Raw genomic sequence first — 24,606 nt, forward strand, 5'->3', positions numbered from 1 at the left:
TTGCGTGAATGACTCTTTGCACCTTCTTTATAATAGTAAATACTTCAGCTTGTGGAAAAGCTAATTGTGATGAACTCTGATTCTTCATGTGGCTTTCTCTTTAACCACCTGCATTATTATGGTGGTTGTCATTATATGTTAAAGGTACAAAACAGATTTTAGTAGTAGTGTGCATTGTTGAATTTATTGGTTTACATTCAAATTTTCTTAAATTACAGTTTTGTACTGTAAAATTTACAGTTTGTTCTGTAAATGTTTACACAGTTTTTCTGTATTTTTTTACAAAATTATTCTGGCAACCACAGCTGCCAAAATTATTTTGTAAAAACTACAGATTTTTTTTTTTACAGTGTATGTATGTACTGTATGTATAGTTCAGTTCATTCCTGAATGATGACAATACAGCATTCCAGCTGTGCTAAACTACACAACAATTTTGCAATTATGCCACAAAACAGCTGTTCGTCAGCTACTGAGCACATTCCCTTGGGGCCCCATGAGGTGCTCCAGGTCTGTCGACATTACAGTACTGTGCAAAAGTCTTAGGCATGTTTAAAGGGCAGTACCATTTAAAAAGGTTGTAATACCTTTGAGGTAATATGCACTCTTTTTTGTACCTTTTTGAAAGGGTGACAGCTTTTGTACCTGTTCTCAGAGAGTGTGTTAAGCATTAATGTTAGTTAGAGTTCATAAAAAAAAAATCTAGTGTTTTTTATACTAAAGGTCTCTGTATAGGTCTGTGAAAGTTGATTTACCTGAAAATATAACTGATTATTATTCCTATATCTTTTTGTCTTTCCCTCTCTTTTTTTCTTGCTTTATCCCTCCCTTTCCATCACACACATGTGAAAACACACAGGAACATCTGTGCTGGCCTCAGGTAATAAAGCTTGTTAAGAGGCACTGTGATAATAATCACTGTGACTGGATCGGATTCAATGTGCTGCAATTTATGTTGCAACTATCCCTCGATTTCTCTTTCTATTTCCTTCTCTCTGTCTCAGTAGAATTTGACGTTTTAGGTCAGGTCTTCAGGGGTGTAAAGCAAAGCGATCTAAAAATAATCTATGCATGTCCACCCTCCAACACACACCAGCTTTTTCAATAGAATTCTACCATGAGCTGTGAGCTGTAAATAAAAGTGGAAAAGAAAAGGTGCTGATGCAAAGGCAAACATTACTATTATTGATATGAACAACCCCTAACAATGAATGATACCTGAAATCATCTAGCCTATTACTTTTAAGCAATCGCCTTGGCGACTGGTGGACAATAAAACAAGTGAAATATCACACTAAGGGGCCATTTACATTTAGATAAAAAAATGGGAAACTTTTTATGTGTTTTGGCCATTCATTTACACAACAACAGCATTTCGGGGGCCTGAAAATGCAAACTTTTGAAATCAGGTTTCAAAGTGCAAGTTTTTGAAAACTGTACCATTATAATCTCCATGTAAACTACAAAAACATGAATTTGTGAAAACGGTGACGTCATGCGCATGCATATTACATGTTCAGGCGCGTACTGTAGTTTTTCTTTACAAAGTGACATCGCCAACTACTGGCCTGGCATGAATAATACAGCGTTTTCGCGGATCAGTGTCAACAGGGATCTTTATGACAACGTTGTCGTCTGTACACGAAAAACACAAAGGAAAAACTTCTCTATTTTTAGCACATCATTGTCGTCTAAACATACTCTAAGGCTGTGTGTCCACCAAAGCGTTTTTAGTCAGCTGAAAACGCTAGGCGCTCTGCTTAAAACGCCTATCTGTGATCGCTTGAGAGCGCTTCTGCAGCGCAGCGTTTTTTTCCGTTGAGACGCTTTGTTGCTATGATACGGAATATCCGCGGCACTGTTACTTATAACTGATTTTGCAGGTAATTTGTTTCAGACTAAAAATGTTGACACAATGTAGAATTACTTGCTATGTATGTTCGGAGACCAGCAATATTAATTTCTCATCCATTTTGTTTCGTTCTCTGTTTGTTGATGTCGCTGTACAGCAAGAATGTTGTGACAGTTGGTCGGTGTTGTATTTGTCCCACCCCTCCTCCACTCTGATTGGACGGCTGGCTAAAAAGTGACAGTGATGAGCGCAGCGTTTTACTCAAAGTCGAACATTCTTCAACTCAAGGTGACCAGTAAAAAACGCCGAGCTCTCAGCGCTTGAGCGTAAAAAAGACGCTCAGCGGCTCGTTACACTCCTGGCGTTTAAAAAACGCAGCGTTCCCATTGAAAACAATTGAAAAAGTATGCTAGCAGCTGGAAAAAACGCTCTGGTGGACACACGGCCAAAGTCACATGTAAAGTCCACAATATCAAAGAAACTTAAAGTCGCCATGAAATCAAAATGGACAATTCTTGTTTTTATGGATTATTGCAGTGTTTATTATAAATAATTTATCCGTGCACATTTAATTTTTTAAATGTGCCCTCATAATCTTTAATGAGAATAACCAAAGTCCCTTTAAGACAAGTCATTTCACTCGGCGGCCATCTTTGAAACGCCTCTTGGGCATCCTGGGCATCATGCAATCTCTTTGAATGGGGAAACATCAAATTCTCCAAAACTGTTCGCCAACCTTACGATTAAATTTCATATTTGAAATCACCAATGAAATCTAACAACAACCGGCTCATAAATTTAGTTTCTAAACGCTCGAATCATGACAAAAAAACAGTATTTTTCAGGCTGGATCAAGCTAATGCGCATGCGCAGACCTAAATGTCTGACTGTTTCTATAGAAACCGGTGATTCTAACGGCCGCTGAAGTGACGCAAAGATTTTACAAGTCGGCGATTGGCTCTTATTTAGAAGGCGGGACTTATTCCGCCATATTGCGCGTTACACTTTCTCCCATTCAAAACAATACGAGTGACACGTCTTGTGTTATTCTATAGTCTTTGGAATAACTTCTCTGATGACGTGTTTACTGGCGTGAGGGCGGGACAACCTGTCAATCGCATGAGATCGACCAATAGCAAACCACAACCAATTAACAATCCAATAAATTCCCAATGGACAAAATCAAGTCCTGCCCTACATTTTTTTCTTGTTCGTAAAACAGTTTCACTCAGATATACATCAAAATAGGGAAGAAAAGCCTCTAAACTTCCATTTCATGTCCACTTTAATAGGCTCTTTTGAATTAGGCAAGTAAGTAACCACTTAGCAACCACCCAGAACATCCTAGCAATAATCTAGCAATCTGAACTGTGTACATACATACATATACATTAGTGGCTTCTTTGAAAGTGTTACGAAAAGTACTTATTGCTTGGCATATTTAAAAGGATTCAGTTTCCACCAAGAGAACTCTGAACTGTTTAAATAGGTTCCGGAGTGCTGGGAGCAAAAGGATTACATCACAGCAAAACGCTACCATGCACTCCACTCTAATTAGAGTGTATTAATGAACCAGATAGGGTAACAAGGACACACATTAACACACACACATACGCAAGTACACTCATGTCGACTGTCGACATTTGCAGCACATGCAGGGAATAATAATAACAAGCCTTTATTGTGAGCATCGTGTATGAGGTGTACATGTTTGTGGTAGAACAGTGAAGGTAGGTTTCATTTGTAGGGTGCATCTGACCTGACAGACACAGAGAACTCTCCTGGTGTGCTCTCACTCTCCCTAATGAGAAACGCTCCACACTCCAGCGGTCTCAGACGGTTCTCTGCAGCCTGCCGTGATATTCCACCCACAAACCACCTGCAAAATACAAGCTCATCTGTCAGTTCAACATCGAATTGTATATTTTTAAACTGAAAGGGGACAACTGGTATATTTTATTTTTTATTTTTTATTTATTTATTTTTAAAAGAGGAGTACAGCTTTGTAGTACAGCTTTGAAGAACAGAATAGAAGCAAATCTATGCTTTGTCAAACTAGTAAGCACTTTTTTTTTTTCCAAAAAGGTGTACACTAAAAATTTGACCTGTGGTTCAGTCTCAGTTGACCTCTTCCCAGCATGCACCGGGGTATGAATAATTAATATGGATGCATTGTTGGACCATTTGCCAGTTTTGTTGTTTGTTTTGTTTTTGTCATGTTTAGTATGTTATTGTCTTGTGATGTAAGGTTGACTTTATTCCTCTTTTACAATGATCAGCAGATTTTGGGTGTGTTTTATGTCCCAAGTGTTGAGGTTTACAATATGTGATGTTTTAAATTATTTTGTGAGTGTTTTTTGTCTCAAGCCCTCCATGTGCATTTCATAGAAAATACATTAGATGAAGCATATAATTTTAAATAATTTAAAATCTTGTAAATAAAGGGAATAATATGCACTGAACTCTAAATATTTCAAGTTAGACTTGATCGAAATAGGCAATTGTTACATTTATATTTATGCATTTGGCTTCTTTTTTTTTTACTTTTTAAATTGCATTTATGGCAAATATGAATTTCTTTCTTCTGATGAACACAAAAGATATTTAAAGATAAAGATAAAGAAAAAAGATATTTTGAAGAATGTCAGTAACCAAACAGACCCACTGACTTCCATAGTATTTTTTTCCCATAATTTGGAAGTCAATGGGGTCCATCAACTGTCTATTTACCTATATTCTTCAAAATATCTTCTTCAGAAGAAAGAAATTCATACAGGTGAGTAAATGTTGACAGAATTTTCATTTTTGTGTGAACTATCCCTTTTCTATCGTATATTCTCTTTTTATATTTTCTAGCAATCGAACCTATGACTTACACTGCTGTTCAAACTATAGAAATGCCAAATTATTACAATTATTATTAATACAATTTAAGCAACTTCTGTTTTTAAATTGTGCAATGTATTTTTTTCAGTTCAGTGAATATATTTATATATATTTCACTGAACTGATAAAATGATGTAGCACAATTTAAAATAATTATTTAAAAATAATAAATCAATCATAAAAAGACTAATTTTACCTTAATATATTTGATTATTATTATTATTATTATTTATATATATATATATATATATATATATATATATATATATATATATATATATATATATATATATATATATATATATATATATATATATATATATAATATAGGGATAAGCAACATATTTAACTGTGCTTTCTGCCATTTATACTCAATACTTGAGCTGCATTGACCGTAAGCCAGTGTTTGATCTCATTCATTTCTCTTTTTCATTACGATCATGAATTTGAACCGACAATTCAGAATGACAGGTATAGGTTCTCAGTCATAAAACTGCTCTGATCAGGCCAAGCCACAGCATGTTTTTTGGGCTTTGGTGTGGACTTTGATTTTTGCTAATCCTCACATTTCACATGAATCTTAATCATCCACATCATGGTAAAACTGCAGGGTAAGGAAGTCCTTATCTAGCAGATGTCCTTACATAGCAGTTTCAATCCTAATCACACCCTCGGGAAGGCCACACCCACAACAATTTGTGAGTCGTATGACACACGGTGAGGTGTAATGCTGGGAAATCCCTATTTGTATAGATGAAGCTACTTCTTTGAAAGACTTGTTTTCTAGTCTGGATGATGATGATTGATTCTAAAATACATATCATCCTAAACCCAACCCAAAAGATTCAGTTGTGCATCAAACAACATCATTCGAAGGTCGGGACTGATGCAATCGTCATTGTCATTCTGATGAGGCAATCTGATGCGGGACTGATGCAATCGTCATTCAGAACCACAGAGAAAACAACACCTATCAAATACCTTCTGGACCACAAACTACTAGAGATTTCATGACTCGAAAAGAAAAAAATCTTTACCCTTACTTACTGTATGATGCATCTCAATCAGCTCTATATTTAGAAGTCAGAGCATTGATCAGGAATTTGGCCATTCCAATCACAAAATCCTTTCAGTGCACTGAAGCGTTCGCTCCCTATAAAGTCCCACAATGCACCATGAAAACCAGGGAACATCAATGGTCACTTTGTTCCTGAAGTCCTGAAGCGCAATAAATGAATTACTGGCTACCCACCACAGCCTAAGCACAAGCGTCACTGTCCAGCACAATGGTATCCACAAAATTCAAAAACATTACAGAAACCCTTCTAAATGTCCAACATAACTGAACATTACACATTAACACGCCTTTCTCTTTACTTGAAAAACACATAAAATAACACTTTATCCCTAAATTTACTCTACTAATGCAGCCACTTCAAAAGCATTCTGGGAACTAATCCCAGGATCCACTGCCCAGTTAGTTATGTCAAAAAAAAAAAAAAAAAAAAAGATTCATGTAGTTTTAACACAAATGGATTAAGTTTTAAAAATATTAGGTGGATTGATCAATTAGGTTGTAACAAAATGCTTAAAAATCATGAAACATTAGCTTGTTTTAATTAATTAAACTGAACAAGAAAAAAGTACAAAAAAAATAAAGTAAAGGTGAAAGATATGAAATGAATGTATTATGAAAACATCCTAGTTTCCATCTCAGGCTGCATCTGTACACCAGAATAACAGAACATGTGAGCTGTCTCCACTTGAATGGTTCATTGTTTTAATTATCATATGGCTAAAACTACAACATTTATTTCTATTAATAAAAAGTTACAAAAACAGAAGATGACAAGGTTTCCCAATAAAAGGTTTCTTGATGAATTTTGTTATTAACAGATAAAGCCACATGCTAAGTTAGATTCACTTTGGTCATGTGATACTTACGCGTGAGGTCTTACATTGATATAGTTCTTCGGTACATAGCCCCGCCTACCCAACAGCTCAGCTGTGTACCAGTTTGGATCGTCGTCCATGTTTGTCACCTAAAATAAGCATAAGATCAATGTTCAATGTTCTGTCAGCTTAGGTTAGATATTTTTAAGTCTAGTCTAGGCCAGGGTTTCCAAAACTGCATGATGGAGGTTTGTGAGATAATGAAAATCCAATAATCTTAATGATGATGATAAATCTTAATAATGATCTCAAAAATGTAAGATTAAAAATAAAAACTTTTACCTTGTTATTTTAAATTATTTATTTATTATAAATTGTTAAAAAAATAAAACACTTACTAAAATAGATTAAATAATTTGTTAATAAATAAACCTATTTAAATACTCATATGTAAAAATGTAATATCAAAGGGGTTCAGCTGACAAAAAAAAAACGTTCTGGAATCCCCAGACAGGCTTTTTTAATTGCATATATTAAAGTAAGGTAATTTAATATTCTGCATATGCTTTTCAATGCTCTGGAAGTATAATATATTTCATTATCCAAAAAGAACAGTGTAAATCTACCATTTTAAACTATTTGCTTAGGAAGTGGGAATTTAAAAGACATTTCAAGTACCATACTAATTATGTAACAGCCCAAGATAACAAATTTGGTAAAAAACAGTTTGCAAACCAATGCAAATGACCTGTTTTCCACTGAAATTCAAATAATGCATAAACAAATGACTGACTATGGTGGTGTAACAGTTTAAATACAGTCTATCCTGAGAAGTATTTACAATTTTCCCTAATAGATTTCTATTTTATAAAGTAGACTATGTTTGTTAAGACACATAAATATCACACACGAATGATCTTGTACTGTTCCCTCCCACAAGCTGCCCAGCTACATAAATCACCAACTATTCACGCAGATATCCAATCTGAAATAGATTCTAGAACACTCTTGCACTCACTGATCAAGTATTTTCTGCAAAGGTATGATCCTTATAGTTTCATCCAAGTGTTCACAGTGAACTATTGCATGCACACACATACACACTCAGACTCACCTTCAGGATGTCACCCTTCTGGAAACTGAGCTCATCACATTCACTCGCTCTGAAACTGTAAAGTGCCTCAGCCTCCATTGGAGAAAGAGCAGAAGAAAAAATAACAAGCAGTGAAGTGGAGATGAGACCAGGATGAAGACAAGAAGGAGGGAAGAGATGAAGGGATGGGAAAGGACGAGCACAAATGGAAAGAGAGAAAAAATAATTAAAAAGGATGGAGTATGGAGATGCAGAATGAAGAGGGTGAATGAGAAGAATAATCTGTAGAAGGATGATGAGTATAGCCTTCAGCGCATAAAAATTGGAGCGACAAAAACATTGAGTGGAAAACTGAGGAAGCACAATGTTAATAGAGAAACGGAGAGAATATGTGTGTCTGCTGTAGTACAGCTGTGCAGTGGAGGAGGAAGGAGAGAGAGAAAGAGAGAGTGTGTGAGAGAGAGAAGTAAGAAAGAGAGAATTAAAGTGAGCAGAAAAGCAGTGACTAGATCAGAACATCACATGCTTTTGATTAGATTTTTCAAATGGCCCAGATATAGTGAAATACAATGCACTACAAAAAAATGTACAGTCACAAATTAAAACATGTGAACTTATATTTCCTATGATTTTTGTCAAGCCAACATATTGAAATCCTATTTAAGCTTCTTCTTACTAAATTTAGTCAGTAGCTTTAAAGCTACAACCACCAAACTCGGGTCAATTCAGACTGGGTTGCTATATCTTTTCTAACTGATTGGACTATGTTTTCGTTAAACGGATGATCAAATCTATGAAAAATCTAATAGACTTTCATTGAGGGGGTCAAAACTTTTATACAATAACTCATCCACCAAGTATCTATCACAAGCAAAACCAAGCAACTAGCTTAGGACATGGTAACAATGTGTTAAAACATGCTAGCAACATGCTAATTCATGCTAGCAAGATGTTAAAACACTTGCAACATGGTAATTCATGTTTGCAATGTAAATAATTCTGACAGCATGCTAAATCATGTTAGCAATGTGCTAAAACATACTAGCAGTATGATAAAATCATGCTAGCAACGTGCTAAAACTTGCTAGCAACATGTTAATTCATGCTAGCAATGTGCCAAGGCATGCAAAACACGTTAAATCATGCTAGTAACATGCTATTGTTATTCTTATCCCAGATAGCACATGTACGTCTGCAAGATGTCTGTTAAAGATCACTTCATCTGATAGACGTATTTAAGATGTCAGTTTTACATACATTATAAATCATAAACATCTGAAAGACATTTTCTAAACGTCTATTTGACATCTGACAGGAAGCCGTATTGCAGATGAGCAAACACTCTAAAAAATCCTACGTCTTCCAGACGTAAACACGCATATCAAATAGACGTCTCTGAGATGTACGTGTGCTATCAGGGATTATTATTATATATAGGCCTATAATAGATGAGTTGGACTGAAAAGCTGTCAAAAGTGTCCATCATACATCAAAAGAACACAAAAAAAAAAAGAGTTTTGACGTAAATGTTTTTTTAATGCATAATTCCCACATTCTTCCATTTGTGTGACTAAAATAGTCTACAATGATTATTTAGTAGACCTATATATTTAACAATTTAGGAAGCATATTTAATCATAAATCTTGTTGGAGGGGGCATATGCTTTTTAGCCTATGGCAGTATCTGTTGAACCAACAACATGGCCCTTATTAAGAGCACTGCAGCTGTGCATGTGTATGTTTGTTTTGCATGCTGGTCACGTCCTCTCTGATTCAGATGACACGACATTTAATAAGCGCACATGGTCACGCAATATCTCTGCCTCTTGACTTAGTGAGGCTTGATTAACTCATTTTAAAGAGAGTATTTCAGAGCTGTACAGCTATACACATGAGACTGCACTGAATATTTAATTCTCAGATTTGTGCGTGTTTGCATGGAGATGATTTCAGTTCTCTGTATCTGACAGCTGACAGTCAGTTGGCATCTGAACATGTGCTGGTGGCAGCATCCACCCAGCCCCCTATCCTGCACAAACACAGACAAACATGTAAGAAACCCTCATAGTGCACGTCAGTGCTCACAATGAGAGCTTTTATGAAGGATAGCTGTGAGCCGGTGAGTACAGAAGCAATATATTCACTAAAATGAATAGAATACTGATATTATATTTTATAGAAGTGCAACAAATCTTTGACCCTTATGAAAATTTACTATAGTAGAACTGAATGCTTATGGTGGTAACATTGATGATTCATATAGGGAGATCAAATTTCAGTTAGGTTTTCATAGCAAGTATCATAGTTTGGTTAGTATAGTTGAAGATCTCAACATAGTAATGAGGAGCCATCTATTTGTTACTTTACTATGGTCTTAACTGAAATACCACAGTTTAAATTATGGTTACTATGCAAGAAATACTTCATGAACCTTGCTTTTTTTTTAAACGGATATCGCTGAAAGTAACGATAGCTTGCCATTCAGTGGTACGTTTCCCAAAAGCATCGTTAGCCAACTATGGTCCTAAGGAATATTTAAAGTTCACAATTTTTAACTTTACATGAAGTATTTAGGATTTAGAGCAGGGGTCTACAAACTCGGTCCTGGAGGGCCACTGTCCTGCAGAGTTTAGCTCCAACTTGCCTCAACACACCTGCCTGGAAGTGTCTAGTATGCCTAATTGACTCTTGACCCGGCAGTTTGATTGACAAGCGATCTAACCAATCATAATGCTGAATCTGCCATTTTGTCCGACAAAGCAGTCAGGAGTTAGAAGATTAACCTCGGTGGACTTAAACTTGAAAAATGGTGTGTATTGACACCTTTCCGCGTTTGAAACAACATTCTTTCTCATGTTCATTCATGTTTATTTGATGCTATAAATGAACTAGTAGGAAGAGATGATCGGTTCATGAGCCGCTTGAGCTGAGGTGCTACAGCAATTTGTCACAACACATTAAAGAGCCACAGAACGTTTTTTATTGTTCAAATTTATTTAAAAAATTACACAGTTTGAAAGCTGGGACTTTGTTTAATATCATAAGTAACCTGCTCTGTCTTGTCTGTCGACGTGTTGTCAGTTTCCTCTTTGCTCCGCGATGTATTTTTCACTCTGTGTGGCGTGACAGCGCCACGGCTTGTCGGACAAAGCAACAGTAACTAAGGGGGGCGGGTCTTTGCGAAGGGTCAATTAGACCTTGATTAGCTGGTTCAGGTGTGTTTAATTGGGGTTGGAGTTAAACTCCGCAGGAGAGTGGCCCTTCAGGACCGAGTATGGAGACCCCTGATTTAGAGATTTGCCCAGTCCCAAATGGCACACTTCATAGCACTTTCAGTCCTGTGGACTTATAAATGGCTGCTGCGTGTCTGTGTCCGTTAAGTCCATGAGACCGTAGTGTGTCCCATTTGTCAATTTTAGGTCTCAGAAGGGTGCTCGCGAGCGCCCCCTTTGCGGTCGATATGTGCACTTTTACCGAGCGTGCACTGGTGCGAGCTCCGCAGCAGACATCTTCCCGACAGTCAAAGCGGCATTACGTCACGAAAGTGCGGACTCGTAGGAAGACCGCAAGTGTTTAGGGTGCCATTTGGGACAGGGCCTTCATAGCACTTTCAGTCTTGTGGACTTACAATGGCTTCCGCATGTGTGTGTCCGTGTCCGTTAAGTCCACGAGACCGTAGTGTGTCCCATTTGTCAATTTTAGGTCTCAGAAATGTGCTCGTGAGTGCATTTGATATGTGCTCTCGATGTGCACTTTTGAGCAGACATCTTCCCTACAGTTAAAGTGGCATTACGTCACGAAAGTGCAGACTCGTAGGAAGACCACGAGTGTTTAGGGTGCCATTTGGGACAGGGCCATTGTATATGATGTACAACCTGATTCCAAGTGCAGCATGTTCCTGGATCAACATCTTTGTTGATCCTGGAAAAACATTACAGTCAACCAATCAGATTTGAGGGACAAGTTTAAAGTTTATGTCAAGTTTAGGCTCACAACCAGTGTTTCTACATCAGTGTTATTCTCCAATCAGTTCCCTCTGATTTTAGGGATAACTTATGGGTAAGGTTAGGTTTAGGGGTACGGATAGGGTTAGGACAACATTTTTGGACAGAAATGTTGTTCCAGGATCAACAAAATATGTTGACCCAGGAACACGTCTAACAGCAATATCAGGACGTGAGCACATGACCTCTTGAAAGGAGAGTTTGCATAAACGTTATTATTGATTCAAGGATCATGCTGACACAAAACCCATTCAAAAGATTAAATCTCAAAGAGTGTGACAGCAGCTCACTGATGGTTGATGTATTTCAGCTCACTGGAGATGATTTGCATGCATATCAGTTTTTGTAATAAATCTCTCTTATTAGAGACAACTCGGCTTGTCCTCGGAGGAAGCTCTATCTCAGCTTCATACTCAGCTGTCATCTGTCCTACAACAACACAGAGAGAGCTGTATAAAAGACAGCCAATGGAAGGCAAGTAGGCTAAAATTAAAGATTCCCAATGATACCACCAAAGAAGGTCTTTTGTTCGAAGGTCACCTTTTGATATGATGTTGTTCAGGCAGCATGGAGCAGATGTTTTCTGCATCACTCTGTCCGTTGGTCCAGTCTCCACTGGTCAGGGGTTTTACTGACAGCCCTGTGTGCAACAAGTCTGATCACCTGCCATGTGATTGAACCAAACAGGTAACACATTAACTAAGTGCATTTAATTATTATTATTTCCACTTAAATGTTGGTGGGTGTCAAATACACCTTTGAAAAAAACAAAACCACTTTGGTTTTTTAGCCAAAAAATACTTTGTTCATCTTAAACACTGAATCATTAGTCATTTGCATAAAGTCTGTAATGTTCTTGTTGTATGGTTGTCATAGTGAAAGCACAGCTTTGATTGGCGGATGCACAGTGTTGCTTCTCCTTCTGGCTGGGCTGGTTGCCATGACAGTCCTCCAGTGGCTGAAGAGAGAGGAGATGCCCCACAGAGTCGAGGCTTTACTGAACACTTTGCAGGGTTAGTTACATTACATGTACCCTACTGAGCACACATCCTGATGGCATCATTCATTTGAATCCTCTCCAATTCTAGTTTGACACAGTGCAAAGAGTGTATAGTCGAGGCATGCTCATCTACTTTTCTTGCCAGGAGAACATTTTATTGTCCAGACGTTGCTCTTTCATTTGGGAGACTTATATCAGGTGGTGTAAAAACCAAAGTATACTTTGGGCTTTAATGGTGTATGTACTGTATTGTAGTTATGTTCATTTATTTAAAATAACAGTTCCTAAAAATAAACTTTGTGTCATTTAGGCTACTCACCCTCATCATGTTTGCTCCAAACTGTAAAAAAAAAAAAAAAGCAGGGCACTAAGCCCCTAAAAAATGTGATTTTATAGCTTTGTAAGAGAAGATGCATTTTTGCTGAACCTGAAAAGTATTAAAAAGTAGCATTTAGAAGTTATATTAACTAATAATATAATTTTCTACCATATACAATTGAATGTACCTAGCTAACAACAACTTGCTTTGTTCTGGTTTCACCTCACTCCAGTCTAAATTAACTGATTTTATAGGTAGGCCTAATTTACTACACATTGTCATTTAAATAACCTGAAAATATTCTGGATTATTAAGGCTAATTTTACTAACCACTCTTGCTAAATGGGGTAAGCACACTTATGTTTATTTCAGAGTTGTTCGAGTAAATGATTCATTATAGACCGTGTGGACAGATCAGTTGTTGTCATGATTCATTAAAATGAATCTGTTCAAATGAGTCATTAGGTCGCGAATTGGACATTAGCGGACGTTGATGCGTTGCGTGCGAATCGCGACTGTCATTAGGACATCGCAAAAGATTTGTCAACACAGAAAACACTTCACCACTGGATAGGATTTTCTTTTTGTTTACTGAAAGTGTGGTTTATGTCAGCTGCACGTGCAGGGCGCCTGTCAGAAAAGATAAGGTGATGTTCTTTTGAGCACTATTCACACCCTGCAGTTATTCAGGAAAAACATTCTCCGATTGCGCCTCGTGAAACATGGATTCGGTCTTACGAACTTTTAGCATTGTGTCAGTTGATATAGATTATTATGTGTGAGGTAGAGAGAGTGCAAAGACGGTGCTTACTTTGAAGAAGAAGAGAGCTCGTGCGCACGAGGGAGCGCAGCAGTCGTCTCCCTCCTTCATTTTACAGTCGAATGGTGGCTAGAACGGCTCCAGGTTCAAAGGTCAATACGGAATGGATTAATCTGTGTTATTTTTTTTAACGCGATTAATTAATCGAAATTAACGCGTTATTTTGACAGCCCTAATTTTAACACATATTAGGTTAAATTATCACTGATTCCTTTTAATATTTCAAATTTATTTTAAATATTGTAATGCAACTACCTTAAAGGGTCCTTTATCTATTAGTTTGCAGCTATTTTTGTAGCTAAGCCTAAGCTAGCTACATTTTTTTAATAGGCCTACCTGGCAAAGAAAAATAATTAAAGACAGCATGAAACAAGTTGCAATACTCTTTTTTTTTTACCCCTGATGTGACGTGAAACTGCTTCTCAAACAAGAAAAAATGTAGGACGGGATTTTACTAAAGTACAGGTCTCTGCAGGCCAGTAATGATCAGTGGGCGAGGCCATAAACAGAGGGGCGTTTTTTAGAGCATTACCCTCATCAGAGTGTGGGTAGGGTTCAGGGGTGGGCTCGGGTGAAAGGGATCATTTTCATTGCATGATATATAAACACCCACCAGTTTGAAAACACCCATAAATACAGAAACGCCCACTTTTGTTCCGCAGAGATCTCATACCCATTTGATTATGTCCTGATTGGATCGTTGTCATTTTCTATTGCTGTGATCTCATGTGAGTGACAGGTTGTCCCGCCCCCGCCAGTAAACACGTCATCAGAGAAGAGATGTTGCAGCAAGATGGAGGGGAAGTTATTTTGATTAAAGTTTACAAGGGCACATGCATTTTAAAAAAGAATGATGCACTGATAAATCATTTATAATAAACACTGCAATATTCCATAAAAAAAATTAAATAAAAGGAATTGTCCATTTTGATTTCATGGTGACTTTAAACTCTTTGAATGCATCACAGAGTTCTGGAAACATCCTTCCTCTGATTGGTTAAGAGGCACAGAGGACCTGTTTGCCCCACCCTCCCCTGCCGTGTCACGACAGTGGGCCTATCGTGACGGGAAACTGGTCAATCTACCTGTCAGTCTGCTTGTGGAGGGTGACATCATCTCTTTACGCCCTGGCAGTGAAGCACCAACTGAACTAAGAGGAATTCAGGTTAGCACATACATGAGGAATAGTTCACCGAAAAGCGAAAAGATGTTTTTTTTTCTTCTGTAGAACACAAAAAGGAGAGATTTTGCAGAATATTCACAATGCTCTTTCCCATACAAAAACATACAGTGACCAGAGGCTGCAAAAAGGACAAAAAAGCAACATAAAAATAGCTCATATGACTTATGCACAATATTCTTAGTTCTCTGAAGCAAAAAATAGCTTTGTGTGACGAACAGATCAGTATTTAGAAATCTTGATATATGCTTTATGTGAAAGAGCAGTGTGTTATTTTTGTGTGAACCATTATTATGAATAAATAAGGCTAAGTAAATACAGTTTGTTTCCAATGTGCCCAAGGCACTTGTATCTTTTTATGCTGTTTTCAACAGATGAATTCCATTTTTTTCCTTTAACTGTATGACTGGAACTAAATGACTTTCTCTTTGCACAAGAGCACAAAATGAGAGCTCTGACTCTGTCATAAAACTCATTTTTATTTGTTTGTCTCTGATTGGTCTGTGAGGACAGGAAGAAGAGCATGTTGTCTTATCCCGCAGTGATGTGTTTAGTCACCTCTCCTCTCCCCCATCCCCATTGGATAGTGGAAGGCCCCGCCCACATCGTTTGCTCCAACCGCAGCTCTTCAGGGTAATGAAGACTCCGGCAGCTGAAGTGGTTCAGTAAGTTTTTATTTTTTATTTAACTTTCCTACTTTTATTATTTTGTTCCCCTTTTTAATAACAACTTACTTTTCTTTTTTTTATCCATTTTTTCTTTTCTAAACACCTCTCAACCTTTTTGGTGTTATATCACATTGCTATTTTGATTGCTCAATTATAAAACGATTCAGTACTGCATCAACAGAAATATGTCTAATACTTCAGAAAACAAGTGCTTCCCAGAGGAAAATGGTATTGCTTTTTCATAGCTCAGAAGATGTAATGTAGTCCTAAACTCCAAGTAAAAGAGAAAGGGTTTCAGATAACAAGCACTATTGTGTCCCAGTGGTGTTCTTCTAGTACTCTCATTTGAATAAGAGTCTTTTCATGTTAACTCATCTGTCAGACACAAAACATAGATCCTAGTGGAGGACTTAAGAGCTTAAGGACTGTATTCAATATGATATTCCACTATTACAACACTGTCACTGGATCAGCTTGTAACAACATAACAGAAATTATCATTCACAACGGCAAAGCATATCCTATACACTTGAACTCCTAAACTACAGCCCCAGGATGTTCAAAAGAGAAGGATTTATGGAAAAAGGCCAGAATTTGACACAGCATCTCTTTTATATGGATCTTTTTATGTAGGAGGTGTTTGGAGCTCTATCAGCACAGACCTGTGTCTGTTCTGGATAATGAACGTTTCACTGTGCAAAGTTTACTAGAGAGAGGCCCAGCGCCTTTTGTCTTGGTGAGACTAATCTTTTATGCATATTTTTTATGTTATTCATTTGACAGTTAGACATTTTTTTTTTTATAAGAAATGACTAGCAGTGGTTTCAAAAAAAAAACAAATGTTTGTTTTAATTAGTATGTGTGAATTTACAAGCCATTTTTTTATTATTACAAAAAAAAACATGGTGCTATAGAACCATGGTACATTTTATTATTTCTTTTGTTAGTAGTAGATGTTATGAACTAAAATGGCTTTTTCACTGTTTATGAAATGGAAAAATTCCCTTGTCTGGTTGTAACATCTTTCTGACCTTTATTTTCCAGGTGCTGCTCCTGGTTTTGAATCTGTTGCGTATTTTGTTTGGCGCTCCTGGTGTGGGACCGTGGCCTGTTACACTCCTGCAGCTACCTGTAGGATATCCAAAAACAAACATATACACACATCTATACACTAACATACTCTGAAACACACAAATGCAAATACTAGGAAAGTATCACATGGAGTGTTTTGCTATAAAATGCACATCATATTTTGTGAGAACATGTGATATGGTAGAGCAAAACAGGCACTATTTTTTTTTATATCTAAAGGTACACTATGTAACTTTTGGCTCTCTAGCAGTTAAAAAACAAAACCATGCATTTTGCAGAAGAACATTGTTTTGGATCTGCGTGACTGTGCAGATGAATATGGTTCTTTCTCATAACTAAAAAAGAGAAACATTCTAGGTTTAAGAGCTACATATGGCAATTTATCTGTTCAACTGACCTTTCGCAAAGAGCCGTTCGCCAAACATTGTTTTGGATCTGCGTGACTGTGCAGATGAATATGGTTCTTTCTCATAACTAAAAAAGAGAAACATTCTAGGTTTAAGAGCTACATATGGCAATTTATCTGTTCAACTGACCTTTCGCAAAGAGCCGTTCGCCAATGTTGATTCCTTTAGTTACTGTTGCTATGTCCGACAAGCCATGCCAATCTCTCGCCAGACATCATGTCCTCACGCAGTGAAAAATACATCGCGGAGCAAAGAGGACACTGACAAGGCGTCGACAGACAAGACAGAGCAGGTTACTTGTGATATGAAACAAAGTCTCAAATTTCAAATTTTGTCATTTTTAAAGAAATTCAAACAATAAAAACCGTTTTGTGGCTCTTTAATGTGTCGTGACAGATCGCTGTAGCACCTCAGTTCAAGCGGCTCATGAACCGATCATCTTTTCCTACTAGTTCATTTATAGCATCAAATAAACATGAATGAACATCATAAGAAATATTGTTTCAATTGCAGAAAGACGTCAGTACACACTATTTTTCAAGTTCAAGTCCACCAACGTTAATCTGCTAACTCCCCTGACTGCTTTGTTGGACAAAATGGCATTATGATTGGTTAGATTGCCTGTCAATCAAACTCTTGGGGAAGGGTCAATTAATTACATTACTCACTCTTTAAATAAAAACAGTATCTTCGCATTGCTTTTACTACATTTCAGATCCCTCAGTTCCCACCACCTTCGAAAAGCCAAGCCAATGTTGATTCTTGTTTTATTACGAGCTCTGTCGTGTTCTCTTTTTGCCAGCAGTCTCCTGTTTGGCATTTCTTTAAAATTTTTGATTCCCTGCAGGTTTGAGATTCAGCTGCTCCATATCAACCTTTCTCGTTTGTTGTGACAACTAACCTATGCCACTCCCACACCATACATGCGCCAGAGTAGCCGGAGCAATTTTTCTCTATTTACAGATATGATGAGACATGCACGGAAGAGTGACATTTGTATGCAAATTCCTGCGAAAACTATCCTGTTATGTCTAAAATATAAACACTTACAACAGGCTTACCATAGTGAATCAGGGTAAAAAACATTTTGGAAGGACTGTTGATATATTGGCTATTATTATTTAAATTTTGTTAATTTTAAACAAAAAATGTTACATAGCCCTAGTAAAAAAACCTATACTAGAATCTATTTAAAATACATTTATTTAATACTAAGTATACTTCAAATCCATTAACATATTTATTGACATGTCACTTATGACTTACTGATATAAAATTATAATTAAACTTTATTTGGGGTAATTCTTTATTGCACAATGCACATTTCTTAATATTATGCCTAAAAAGTGTTTTAATAACATTACTAATCTTTGTATAATATCAGTCTTTAAATGCAAGATATTTAAAGTGTACCTAAAGTACAATCAAATTTACTCAAGTATATCTTTAGTTGGACCTCAGCACTATTTTCGCACAATTAAAGTGCATTAAAGGAATAGTTCACCCAAAAATTAAAATTCTGTCATCATTTACTCACCCTCAAGTTGTTCCAAACCTGTATAAATTTATTTGTTCTGCTGTACACAAGGGAAGATATTTAGAAGAATGTTTGTAACCAAGCAGATTTCGCCCCCCATTGACTACCATAGTATTTTTTCCCCTACTATTGTAGTCAATGGGGGCCAAGATCTGCTTGGTTATAAATATTTTTTTCCAAATATCGTCCCTTGTGTACAGCAGAACAAATAAATTTATACAGGTTTGGAACAACTTGAGGGTGAGTAAATGATGACAGATTTTTCATTTTTGGGTGAACTATCCCTTTAAGTACAAAAAAAAAATAATAATTATACCAGTTTAGTATACCAAAAGTACAACTGCATGGTATTTTCATTCAGCACATAGATATGTAAATATATTTGTGGTATATTTAACACAAAATAAAATGTATTTCAAATACATTTTAGTATATTTTTTCACTAGGGTAGTGTACCTTTAAAATATTGAGCATAACATAAAAATCTCTTGTGAAAACATCAAATTTTGTGTTCCAGGTGAATGGCGTTTTACCTCTGTTGCCCATGACTTTCCCCCTGCTTTGGGTTTTCGTGTGCATGTACGGAGAGGCCTGTGTTCTTTTACAGATGGGCTCGGAGCCAGCGGACTGGTGGGTATGTTCAATAAAAAGGAAACCACACAATAGCTGTGGTTGTTGGTAATTATTTGGAATGTGAAACTGATTTTCCCATTTCGTTGAATAGGAACTGTGGAAGTTGACCTGCAAGAAATGTTACTCAGTGTTCTGGGGTCAAACATCGACACTCTGCCACACCGCTAGTTTGCTGCACAGTCTGGGATCTGTAACTGTAAGTGCAACCAAGCAAAAAAGACTCACATATATAAGTATTAAGACATAAAGGCACACTTAAAAATGTATGCATGTCATTGCATTCAATAATCAAATGGCATATGCAAACAAATGATGTTTTATCTTTGAAATAAATGGCACTTGGTTTGATGTTTGCCTTATGTTTCTCTGCACTACACTGATAGCATCTCACACATGGGGTGACGTTGGGGCAGTGAATGTTATTCTATCTCTCTCAAAGTAATGCAACTCTGAAATAAGAGCTTTGAGTGTGTTCCAGAATACACTTGGTCACAGTATCAGCATGCAGGAATATCTGTGAACAAATCCCATGTGATCTTAGTGTACTCTATAATTAAAATGTAATCATAAATATAACAAAAACGTCCTTGGTGGTTTTTCATTGGTCCTGATAAATGGGTCGAATAATGTATTAAATTAAATCAAGATGATAATGCTGTAGAAATGTGGTATATGGTACACTGTAAGAAAAAAAAAACACATGGAAAAAGGAAAATATCTGGTAATTTTGGACATTTCCTTTGACCATAAAACCACACAATACAACACAATGGAAAATTCCTTCATGTTAACAGCACATTAGGCCCTGTTTTTATAGGTTATTGGCCAATATTAGAGCTTTTTTAAATGAATCATATTGGACGATATTTGCGTGCACACTTATTTCCAGTATTTTTTACATAGATTACCTTTGCTGTGATCAAATTCTCACTTAATCTAAAATACAATTGATTAAAATGCTATTAAGTCTATTAAATGTATGCAAATTTCAAAATAACCCATTTTTCGCACTATACATTATAATATTATGATGCCCAAATTCACTTTTAGCATTTTAAACTACTGATTTTCATTTTTAGTGTTTAATGTTTAATTACACAATTTAATAATTACACAAAATATTGAATTCATCACGAAAACATCATGGAAAAATATACTGGTATTGGCTGTAATCATTTTTTTATTTATATGTAATTTGCAGGGTACATTAAAGAATACCATAGTATCACGTAGTACTTTTTTGTAAACATAGTGTTAGGGGTTAGGAGTAGCACTTACAGTTTTTAAATGGTTAGTTCACCCAAAAATGAAAATTCTGTCATTAATTACTCACCCTCATGTCGTTCCACACCCGTAAGACCTTCGTTCATCTTCGGAACACATAAATTAAGATATTTTTTATGAAATCCGAGAGGTTTCTGATACCCAAGAAAAAGCAATGTAATTACCACATTCAAGGTTCAGAAATGTAGTAAAGACACTGTTAAAATAGTCCACGTGACTATCAATTTGATTAATTAATATCTTAATTTGTGTTCCGAAGATGAACGAAGGTCTCAAGGGTTTGGAATGACATGAGGATGAGTAATTAATGACATATTTCATTTTTTGGGTGAACAAAACCTTTAAGTCCTCACAAATTGTGTGTGTGTGTTGCAGGTCCTGTGCTGTGTTGATAAGCAGGGTATTCTCTCATGGCCCAGTCCAAACCCTGAAAAGATTCTGTTCTTCAGCAAGTCCGCCTCATCACAAGAGACAGAAAGACAGAGGCAAAAAGAGGCAAAGAAAGAAAAAGACAAAGATGAAGAAGAGGTTGGCTTGAAGGACCCCGTTCAGGTTAAAAAAAAATCAAAATGAGTCTGCTCTTGTGACTCACTAGTAGTGATCGACCGATATTGATTTTTTATAACCGATACCGATTATTTGCATGTTTATGTACCTGATAACCGATATGCAGAACCGATATTTATTTACTGTTGTACTTCTGTTTTTGACAATTATTACAACACAAATGAGCTGAACAAACCATTTTATTTATAACAATCACTCCCTCCTTGCATACAAAAAAAACCCTTTATATTTATACACAAATAAATAGAGGGGTCTGAGTCCAAAAAATTAAAGTGCACTGTTACGAAGTGTCTTTGTTTTAAAATAAAAGCTTTGAGGTAAAAAAAATAAAGCACAAAAATGATTATAACATATTGGTGGATGCCAACTGACAAAGTGCTGTTTGACTATAACTTAATCAACCGCGATCGCGCATGGAGATAATAAATAATTAATTTCCACAAAGCGGTAGGCTATATTTATATGTGTATTAGCGAAATAATTGTTATGTAGTAAATGATAATATAATCTAGGGTGTTTAAACAAGATAATCTTGTCAAAAGTTTCATTCAGTGGCCGTGCTTAAGCCTCCTGACCATCCGTCAGTTGCTAAGCAATATGAACGAACTTTTTCTTCTAGACTAATGGTGAGCAAATACAACAGATAGAGAATTAAATTCAGCGCTTTTATTTTCAACATGCACTCATTCATGTCTGTTTTATTTAATTCATGTAAAGTTACGTCTTTATTGGGGCAGGACATGACGAATTACACTACGTGACTCAATGAGTTAGTCTCAATTGTTTAGAAACAAGCTGCATAAATGAACTATATCAGGAATTTATGTCTCAGATCTCATTTGTGCATGTCTGTTATGTTAAATAAAGTTGATTAATTAAAGCAAACCAAGTAGAACATATACTCTACCTGTGCACTGAGTTGTTGTTGACTGATCTCCTCAGACGCCCGGGCTGCAATGGCGGAAATCTCAAAACGGCCACAAGATGGCGCCGTAAATCGGCGAATCCGATATTACAAAACCGATACCCGATTATGGAAAAATGCTTAAATATCGGGAAAAATATCGGTAAACAGATATATCGGTCGATCACTACTCACTAGGTCTCATCTGATGTCTTTATTCTCAAGATCCGCTCACTCTGCAGTCTAGAGATGTTGAGTTTGTCGGTGGGTCAGGCTCAGTGTGATGACACATGGGTGCAGTTTGATGACACTTGCTGGCAACGCCACGCCCCTTCTCTTCGGCCTCTGGGATTGGCTTTGCAGTTAGTCCTCTGCGACCCTGGAGTTGCCACCCGCATGCTCCGCCTCTCTGACCACCTGACCCATGCTGCGCTGGTGCGCACTCGACCCCCTTGTCAGCCAGTCCGCCCACCCTGGGGGCTCTGCCATCTACCAAGGATTCTAGGTAAAGCCAGATAAGAAAAATTGTGGTTTTTAATGCTCCAATGAAGCAGATTTTTTTTTTTTTTTTTTTTTTTTTTTTGCCATGTAGATTCACAACAGTGAGAAAGCAGAAGCTTCAACAAAATCTCAGAGGTAGTGTAAAAGTGAAGCCAGAGTAAGAGGAAGGGGTATAGTTAGGGGTGTAGTCACTAGCAAAAAGTTTTTTCACATGTACCATGGTAATACCATGTTTTTGGCAAGGTATATTTTAAGTTGCTTGGAGTACCATGCAAATAACATCATTTACAAAAAGCACTTCCATGGTTCTTTGGATGTCACCATTTTTTAAACATTCACAATATTCTTGAAAATACCTTGGGGTTCTTTTTTTACTGTATTTTTCAGAGACTTATTACAAAAACAATGACCCTAAGCTTTTGAAAGGTAGTCTAAATATCACGATTCATTTCAATACCATGGTATATTTTGATCTGACATTGTAATACCATGGTATTTTAATATTAACCATGGTATTTATTTAGTATTGCAAGGTTATTCCAAAAATATAATGGTAGTATTGTGGTTGTTGTTCCATCAGAGTCTTGTAACCTCAAAATCTTAAATATCTCCAGCAAAACTGCATTGTAGTCATAACAGTGTGTGTTCATATCTACAGGCTTCTCCACCTCCGCAAAGGAGCCTTTCGAACAGAGAATGAGTGTGGCAGCCTACACCCTGCCCTCCATCTCCTGCCCTGGAGACCCAGGGATCATTGCACCACCTTCTGTGTCAATGAGACGGCTTCCTTTCTCACATCTCATAGCACTGCTGGTGCACCACACTCAAACTGGTGAGCATATGCACATGTATACATGCATGAACATCCTTGGACGCATGTGACCTGTGACATTACTACACGCACAGCCAATAGTAAGCGGTTACTATGTTTGGAACAGGATTCTAGCATATCGTTTACACTGTATACAGAAATAGTATGTGAAAAAAAAAATGCATTATGTAAGGAAGGGGTTTATTTATTATTTATTTTTTTATGATAATCTGTAGATTATACATTATCCCACTCTATGCACGACTGTTTACCAAATAGATAAATGGTCATGAAATATGTATTTAATATTTCTCATAAATTCATAAATCCTTATTATGCTAGATAAAGAGACCATGTACGGCACAAGACATATGAAACTAGCTCTGATACTGTATGTTGGACAGTGTTGTTTTAGTGTTATTTAAATATTTTGAATTAGCTTTCATTTTATATTTTCATTTTTCATTTTTTTTTAATTGTTTTTTTATGATTTTTAAAAAATATTTGTATTTAGCTTTAATTCCATTGTATTACAGTTTTTTTATTTCAGTTAGTTGCCAAGACAACATTAAAATAATATTCTGTTGAGAATTTTACATATTACAGTGAATATAATACGTCATTCTTTTCCCAAGGAGATCTTCAATTATTCTCATATGGCTCAGCTGATGTAGTTTTGGGTGCATGCACTGAATTCTGGGATGGAGAGGATATTCAACGCCTCACCGACTCTGACAGGTCTTACTTCTATTGTAGATTCATGCTGTCAATTCTGTATGTGTGAGTGTTAGAGCACCTGCTGTGACCACATCTCTTTGTTCTGCTCTCTTTGCCTTATCTAAAGTGTTGAGTCTGAGTCCACCTTGTCGAGTCCAAGTCCTTAATCAATTGAGTTTGAGTGGGAGATGTTTATTAAAGGGTTAGTTCACCAAAAAATGAAAATTATCCAATGATTTACTCACTCTCAAGCCATCCTATGTGTATATGACTATCTTCTTTCAGAAGAAAACAATCAGAGTTATATTATAAAATATCCTGGCTCTTCCACGTTTTATAATGGTAGTGAATGGGGCTCAACATCTTGAGTTGCCAGAAGACAGTTATTATAGTTTATAAAGTTTTAAATATGGATATTTTTCTTAACCCCCTGGACTG

General features: G+C 36.6%; 2 protein-coding genes across 4 annotated transcripts in view; one reads left to right on the forward strand and one right to left on the reverse strand.

The window, feature by feature from the left end:
• grapb (GRB2 related adaptor protein b) overlaps positions 1-19,306 on the reverse strand; it is a 29,433-nt gene extending 10,127 nt beyond the window's left edge. Inside the window, exons 1-7 of one of the 3 annotated variants that reach the window (XM_048197737.1) lie at positions 19,285-19,306; positions 16,747-16,844; positions 12,269-12,391; positions 12,019-12,157; positions 7,746-9,753; positions 6,683-6,780; positions 3,612-3,731 (exon numbers count right to left, since the gene is read on the reverse strand). In XM_048197737.1, coding sequence (XP_048053694.1) covers positions 3,612-3,731; positions 6,683-6,780; positions 7,746-7,823 — 296 coding nt within the window. In that variant the 5' untranslated portion in view covers positions 7,824-9,753; positions 12,019-12,157; positions 12,269-12,391; positions 16,747-16,844; positions 19,285-19,306. Of the gene's footprint in view, positions 1-3,611; positions 3,732-6,682; positions 6,781-7,745; positions 10,444-12,018; positions 12,158-12,268; positions 12,392-16,746; positions 16,845-19,284 lie in introns of those variants that run through there. The other 2 variants (XM_048197739.1, XM_048197738.1) reach the window with 2 other exon arrangements.
• Positions 7,967-24,606, forward strand: part of LOC125273161 (transmembrane protein 94-like) — a 33,167-nt gene continuing 16,527 nt past the window's right edge. The window contains exons 1-16 of the mRNA XM_048198426.1: positions 7,967-7,988; positions 9,695-9,775; positions 11,144-11,268; positions 12,095-12,202; positions 12,291-12,415; positions 12,605-12,741; positions 14,812-15,032; positions 15,561-15,712; positions 16,349-16,451; positions 16,760-16,846; positions 19,269-19,385; positions 19,476-19,580; positions 21,044-21,220; positions 22,365-22,644; positions 23,299-23,472; positions 24,087-24,189. Coding sequence (XP_048054383.1) covers positions 7,967-7,988; positions 9,695-9,775; positions 11,144-11,268; positions 12,095-12,202; positions 12,291-12,415; positions 12,605-12,741; positions 14,812-15,032; positions 15,561-15,712; positions 16,349-16,451; positions 16,760-16,846; positions 19,269-19,385; positions 19,476-19,580; positions 21,044-21,220; positions 22,365-22,644; positions 23,299-23,472; positions 24,087-24,189 — 2,117 coding nt within the window. The remainder of the gene's footprint in view (positions 7,989-9,694; positions 9,776-11,143; positions 11,269-12,094; positions 12,203-12,290; positions 12,416-12,604; positions 12,742-14,811; positions 15,033-15,560; positions 15,713-16,348; positions 16,452-16,759; positions 16,847-19,268; positions 19,386-19,475; positions 19,581-21,043; positions 21,221-22,364; positions 22,645-23,298; positions 23,473-24,086; positions 24,190-24,606) is intronic.

The sequence above is a fragment of the Megalobrama amblycephala genome, linkage group LG7, assembly GCF_018812025.1.
Source record: "Megalobrama amblycephala isolate DHTTF-2021 linkage group LG7, ASM1881202v1, whole genome shotgun sequence".
Taxonomy (NCBI): domain Eukaryota; kingdom Metazoa; phylum Chordata; class Actinopteri; order Cypriniformes; family Xenocyprididae; genus Megalobrama; species Megalobrama amblycephala.